The 7,607-nt window shown below is 34.2% G+C and overlaps 1 protein-coding gene across 1 annotated transcript; it reads right to left on the minus strand.

Moving 5' to 3' along the window:
- Positions 1–1,062: 1,062 nt before the first annotated feature.
- LOC138705654 (uncharacterized) lies at positions 1,063–7,096 on the minus strand. Its single transcript, XM_069834243.1, has 3 exons — positions 6,862–7,096; positions 3,705–4,348; positions 1,063–1,821 (listed from the first exon to the last, which is right to left on the minus strand). Exons 1-3 carry the CDS (start codon positions 7,093–7,095, stop codon positions 1,422–1,424), a joined length of 1,278 nt encoding a protein of 425 aa, XP_069690344.1. The 5' UTR covers position 7,096; the 3' UTR covers positions 1,063–1,421.
- Positions 7,097–7,607: the final 511 nt, after the last annotated feature.

A 7,607-nucleotide genomic window follows, 5' to 3' on the forward strand; every position in this document is an offset into this window, starting at 1 on the left:
CGTTTTTTAGTGAAGTATTATTTAAGATAGCGTGTGCAGCACTGGGTTATCATGACGACAATTTCACTGAATCAATTTTGTGGGATTGGGTTTTATGTTACATTATGGCTGACCTAGTTGCTATGCGTCCTGTTGACTCTGTTAGTTTGTACAGATTCCACAACAAGACATAAAATGTACAAGATATTGTATAAAAAATGCCTGATGATGCCCGAAGGGCGATTACGTTTGCTTAAGTTTCATAATACCAATGATCATTTACATATGTAAATGTGATTAATTTTTTTAAATTGTGATATGTCGATTAGACTGAACATCAAATAAAACAGTATTATATTATATCATATTATATTATTGACTATCTGAATATCTTTCATCATGCTTTCTAAGATAGTGATGTGTCATAGAAAACAAGCTACGTTACTGGAGCTACGTGTAGAAAATTTAAGTGGCGTGTACAATCATCACAATGGATACATTGATTAATGCTGCCCATGGATTAGTTAATCGAAGCCAGAAGTATCAGGATGCTAATGGTGAGCACTTCGAGCACTTGTGATAGTAGTTGTTAAACATGTCTCACAGCCATCTTTTGACATGTTTATCAATGTAGATAGTATATTTACAAGATAATCTACGTGACACTTTGTTGTGTTTATAAGTGTGTATAAAACACACATACCGTGGATATAGCTTTTATTCATATTTTCATACCTAAAAATCTCGCAAAAACTAAGTTTCCACAAATTCTTTTCTTTGAGTCGAAAATCAAAACCTACGGTAGATACTGATGTAGACACACGAATTTAACACTTTCTGAAAGAATTAGCCCAATCCGTTGGAATTTATAGATTTTATTAACGTTTACACAAATAGCAATTTCGTCTCCTGAAACGAACGATTTTCCCCACTTGGAAGTCATACACTAACAAATGGCCACGCATATAAATTTGTCTTTAAGAACGCATGTCCATGTTCGCATACAGAGACATGATTCAGTTAAAATATAGATATTATTGGTTCTTCGATCTGAAGAATTGAAGTATAGAGTTCAGAAAGGAAGGTGCATATATGAATAAATTTTAATTTCTAAGCAAAATCTCTTACAAAATATTCCTTCACAAGCACTGTAACAAAGAAACGCAAATGTATATAATTTAGTGTCTCAAAACAGAAATAAATTATTTAAATTACCAACACATCATTAATTCATTATGTACTGTACATTATCAAACTAGTCAGTAATAAGTTCTTTGTAATCACATGTGATATAGACGTAACTAAGAGTAGAATCCGAAGGATCTGTCATTGTAAACTCAGTCTATTGAAAAGCAAATTGACTGGATTATAGCCAAATCTTTTCATCAGAGATACCCAACAGCTGATTGAAAATTCTCTTGTATTTTTCAGTGAGATGAGGATTACAGCCACATCTTTTCATCAAAGAGATCCAACAGTTGCTTGAAAATTCTCTTGTATTCTTCAGTGAGATGAATGTTTGGTTCGTACGAAGGGTCATCAATATTACGTAGCAATTCGAATACACTTTTGTGAGTTTCCTTATCACCAAAGTGAATAGGTAGAAGAGTTGCTGTCATTATGACACAGTAATCGCTTCGTTTTTCAATTTCATCCACGATATAGTCAAAAAAGAATTTGTAAGGTAACTGTAGCAAGAAGATTGTTTCATTCGCACATTTAAAATATTCCTCCAAAACCACTCGGGGAGATTTTAGTATCTCCTCGTTAGGCAAAGTGTAGATGAATCGTATCAGATCGATTGCAGGAGATGCGTAGGAACTGAACTGATAATCCAGGAACCTGAAAGAGATGAGTTTTTAATGGTTTTGCTGTATTATATAATATGAAACTAAAAAACTAGAGTTCCAAACAAAACAGAATAAAAGTATAAAATTAAGAAGGAGACAATAGACCAAATTCCAAAAGTGGATGCTTAAGATTTCACTACAGTACTGAACTGGAGACTACATTAAAGTGACAAATTTTGGAAAACTTGGAATTCAACGAAACTGGTAACTGGCCTAATATAAAAAATCCAAAAATAAAAAAAGAAGAGAAATTTAGTCAGCCTGAATTTGTATGCTCTTCTTAGATCTTTTATTAAAAGGCGTACACTGAGATAAATAAAAATCAACTACAGAAGAATATATATGGCTCCAAAATACTATAAAAATTACTAAATACAGACACAAAAAAAAAAAACAAAAATTGAATTATTTAATAATTCACACAAAACTAAAAATCAGAGTTCAACAGTAAATTGTGGGCTATGAAAAGACACAGGATAGTATCCAAACTCATTTCACACTTGTATCAACAAAATTTTAGTATCATGGAACGAAATTAGAATTAAGAGAACTAAATAAATATTTTATTGAATCAGTTCTATTCACATTTTCGTTTGTAACGTATTGTTTCAAGTTAGTATGAAGGCTTGTAAGTAATTTTATTTTAAGATAGATTACTAGACTTTTGATCAGGTATTACAATAGTGTAGTTACCACTTTTAGCCTCTAGGCAATCTTGCTCTACAGCACTTCCTTTGTACTCAGAAATGTTAGATGAATTTTCTGAAGAACAATGAAATATATTTAATTAATCTGATAGTGCTAATGTGCAATGAAAACAAATACAAAGATCTGGCTTAATTATGGGTTTCGAAATAAGCGACGCTATTATTAAAATAAGAGAGATTACATGTTGTGCATTTCATTCCCTTTAATTCTATTCTAGGATAAGCTTTTTTGTCGATCTCGGTTCAGAGGTTTTTTCTTGGTTTTTAAAATAATAGTGTCAAGTGTAATTTCGCATTAACATACTTTCTCCGAAGATTTTGTTCAGAGTAAAAGATTGTGTTAAACTGAAAACTCCTTTAGACAAGAGTTTTGATGTTTATAAATCTAATTGCATACGATACTTAAGATGAATGTAACCACTTGTAGCAAAAATATAAACGGCAGGAGGGATATAATATTCATTTTCACAGATGCAGAAAATGGTAAATATCGCATATCGCGAATGGCAAAAATACAAGTATCTCACACTACGTATATAGATGAGCTCTCAAAGCAACAATCTCTCCTCGGAGAATGTACAGCCTAAAACAAAAAATGACCCATCTCCTGTAGCATTAATTTGTCTAAGACCATTGTGGGCAGTGCCTGTGTCACGCGGCTAAGGAAAGTATGTTTATTTTACACCTAATTTATTCCTTGAATACATCTTTTTATAGATTAGTTATAACACTTGATCTATAAACAGACAGAAAAAGCAACAAACAAACGAACAAAACAAAGGACATATACACAGGAGTCATGCATAAGAAATGCACACTCTCCCGGAACAAACCTAAGTCTTCCGAAGGGAACTTGGATATGAGTGCCGGTATTTATTTATTTAATTAATTAATTAATTAATTTATTTATTTATTTATTTTAGTCATAATCGGTCGCAACAATAAACAAGGTTTCTTTTCTAGTGTATGTGTGATATAAAGAATCATATACGAAAAAGGTTTTGAAAGAATGCAAACTTGATAGTTCGACAGTTTTCATAAAAGAGAGTTTATCTTAATGATAGTATAAAATGTGTAGTGGAAATGTGTCATTTGCATTGTCACAATTTAATGACTGTCTAGTTTGAACACTCCTAATTTGATAACCATTTCTGAGAAAAGCACTTACCTCACATCAGGACTTCCGTTTGAAGACTTCAGCATGATATTTGACATTATCAGGTCTCCGTGAGTAAGGACTTTCAATTCATAACAGTTTTGTTTTTCCCTTCTCTCTTCCAATAAATCTGAACAAGAAAGAACTTGCATTCCTTCGACGCTGGCTCGTGCGGAATTCGCGATAATATCCATTACATTATCAGCGAGTCTTCGCAGTCCACCTGCAAACTTGTCGCCATAAACAGGCCAGCTTTCAACTTCTCGAGCAACACATTTTAATACGCCTCGATAAAGCGGTTCAAGCTTCGCTCGTAATTCCGCGTTGTATACATCTTCCGCCAGCACTTCCAACATCTGAGGCGCTCTCTCGCACGGGCCAATTGTTCCGACGTGGTACTTCGCCATGGCCCGTGCTACGTTTTTGCAGATGTTTATGTTCTGGGCGTCGTCTTTACTCATGGTTTTGAATCCCTCCACTGTTATATCTTCCATAATTATACAGGGAGCAGGATTTTCCAACTCAGTGTAAATACATTTTGGTGAAAAAGATGGGATTAGATCACTGCTGAATTCCAATAAAACCTTATGCACTGCTGGTAGCATGTAAGTATACATACGCGCTTCCCTTTCGAATATCTTGCATTTTCTGAAAAACTATAAAATGAAATGGTAGTAGCATTTACAAGCAGCATCAATAGTAATTGCAGAAATAGCAATACTAATGGTAGCATCAGCTTCAGCAATAGTAATGCAGGTAGCAATAGTGAGACAGTACGTGCAGTATTACCAACAGCAATATTGGTAGCCAGTAGGAATATTGATGATGGATGTGATGGTGAACTTAATTGGAGCATTAGAACTATCACTACCACTACCACTAGTAATTATGAAAATATTAAGGTTAGGACAAATGTTTGTATGACATTTTTTGCTCAGAATGTCTTCGGAAATAAGCTCCGCAAGGGACGGTAAGTCCTCGTGAATCAGGGGTTTATAGTAAATAAATGCAGTGAGAGTGAGTTACAGTCCAGTCTACAGACAAAATGGACACTGCCTAAAGAGGCTGTTGATAACATGCGACCAACACGACACGGCTTGAAGTGTGTCGGAAACAGTGGCGGTGCGTGGAATTTTGGAAACTGTTAGCTCTCATTCTGTGTATTTTAAAGTAACACGTAACACCCGTCGTAAGTCTGGACAACTAGTTTATCCTCAATCTAAAATTATTTGATTAATTTGAAAACATTGTCACGGTCAGCCCAAAAAAAAAAAACAAACAGTGAGTTGTTAAATTATATCAATAAACCTTCTGAATCTTTCTTGGACGCCATTATGTGTAACTTAGCGCAAAATGGAATAAAGTTGAGATTTTTGAGTTACATCTGTAGGCTCATGTTATGTTATAGGTGCAAATGGTGCCGATTTGACTTTGTTTGAATTTATTGAATAAGATTGTAGATATAGGATCGAATAAATCATTCTGAATTTATGTGATATGTCAACAAATACATTAGGAGTTTCCAAATAATTATTGTTTAATTTCTCGTCAATTCAACAAAATTTCTTCTGTTGTCTGATTCAGAGTCCTCATAGTCCTTAAATGGTATCTCTTGTTCGACCAAGAAACATACGGCATTTATTAAGCACCAAAGTATACATCTGTTTAATATAACGTTTTCATTATGTTTATCCATATTAATTCTTTTAAGCCAAGCTTAGAGACTTCAACTGCAGTGTCTCTGAACTTGTGTAATGCTATTTTGCAGTTAACATGGTTTACAGATAGCTCATGCTGTTTTTTCAGCCCATGACAACTATTTACTTCACCAACCCCTTTTGTTGTTCAAACATTTTCTCCGTTGAAAATGGAATTTTATTTTTTATATTAGTAGGTTATTTTACGACGCTTTATCAACATCTTAGGTTATTTAGCGTCTGAATGAGATGAAGGTGACAATACCGGTGAAATGAGTCCGGGGTCCAGCACTGAAAGTTACCCAGCATTTGCTCATATTGGGTTGAGGGAAAACTCCGGAAAACCCTCAACCGGGTAACTTGTTCCGATCGGGAATCGAACCCGGGCCACCTGGTTTCGCGGCCAGACGCACTAACCGTTACTCCACAGGTGTGAACTCGAAAATAGAAGTTAGGTCCAAGAGTACATAGAACATGATCTTTTACAGACATATGACTACTTATCATTTTCATACCAACCTTTATTAAAATTTCGTACTTTAGTTCTTGTTTAGTTAGTACACAACCAGGACAGTCCAGTTCAGTCTATGATCTGATCATAAAAAGAGCTTTTAATAAATAATTGTTACGTTAAATTCAACTACATTCAGAGAATTAAAGGTTTTGTTGGAAGAATTCATATAGTCTATATACTTTTATCGTATAGGGTTTATAAATTTTGAAATTTATTATATATTTTGAATTACAGGCAGATATTTTGGTGGAGAAATTTGGAAGTAGATTCATTTTTTTCAATTGAAGATTACGTATATTATAAGATCTGCCAAACACAAATTATAGAGTGGAAACGATTCATTGAAGAACATTAATACTAAAAATTATCGTAAACAAGTAGCATTGCTGAAGCAGAAGCAGAAAAATATTGCATTCATTCAAATTGAAATGAGCATTTAGAGCTATTTGGTGACGTCTGCAAAATGATAGTGAGGGCCAACATGTCAATTTATAAAGTATGTAACTTTTTCAACAGTTCATAGAAAAATAAACACCAAAAATTGTTTCCTTTTCAGAACTTCGCAGAACGTGCCTACGAAAGAAATCAGAATTTTAAACTTGTTTATTTTTGTTGTTCAATTATAGGCCTACATCTAATTATTGCTTATTTCACTTATTTCAATGATCTCAATAAGGTGTTCAGGCAGTGACCACATTATCAGTAGACTCGACTGCACCTCCATGTTGAAAGCTCGCGTTTGTTTATACTGAACTCCTATCCCCAGCTACATTTACGGAATAGAAGGTCGGAGTTTCCGAACCCGGACTTTAGTTATCACTGACCCAGAAAAAAAATTCCTGTGCATCATAAACCTGGAAAGTATGAGATAATAATAATCTTTCCAATACCACTATGGTTGTCAAAAGAAAGTCAATATTAATTTGGAAGTTTTATTCAATATAGGCTGCATACTAACCTCCAAGCTTTGAACTACGGTTTTCACAATCAGACTTCGATCTCGTGGCCCATTAGATCTCTCCATATGTACTACCACTCTGAACAGCACGGTTAAAGTGCCATCAACTGCTTCTTCTGGCCGGTCCTGTTCGCTCCTTGTCACGACCAATTTGGAGTCCGATGGTGAGGTCGTTAGTATCTTCTCTAAGAATTCGTTGTGAAGCCAAGCTGGAGGAAAGCCTACGATAGCCATTTCCGCTGTTAAAGAAGCGTTTAAAAATTAATTTTCCCAGTGTGCAAGAAATATTAAACTTCATATTGCACATGTCCACATTTACACATTTTCTTCAACGAACACAAACTGCAATCTATGACCTATTCAATTTATATTAAATACATTTTTGTATAAGAACTACATGGCAATAAAGTAAGAGTACACAAAAACATAATTGACGAAAGTTAAAATTTTACTTAAACAAGAGAATAACTAAACAATAATTAACTCTTCTACAAGTAAATTTACCCACTAAGAACAGAAGGATTTTGCGCCTTGTTCTAAGTCTACCAGTATCTTTGTATGCTTCTGACTGGTAATTTTCCACTGTTTTTTAAAGTATACTTTCTTTCATTCTTAAATGTGTGTTCGTAACAGTCTCTTTTGTTTAAAAACGATTGTCTTTGTCAGTCGATTGTTTGAGGATGATATAAACGTGCGTCTAACAACATGGAATTGGTCCAACTTTTCATTATAGGCCTACATGTTTT

The sequence above is a fragment of the Periplaneta americana genome, chromosome 9, assembly GCF_040183065.1.
Source record: "Periplaneta americana isolate PAMFEO1 chromosome 9, P.americana_PAMFEO1_priV1, whole genome shotgun sequence".
In the NCBI taxonomy this organism is placed as follows: domain Eukaryota; kingdom Metazoa; phylum Arthropoda; class Insecta; order Blattodea; family Blattidae; genus Periplaneta; species Periplaneta americana.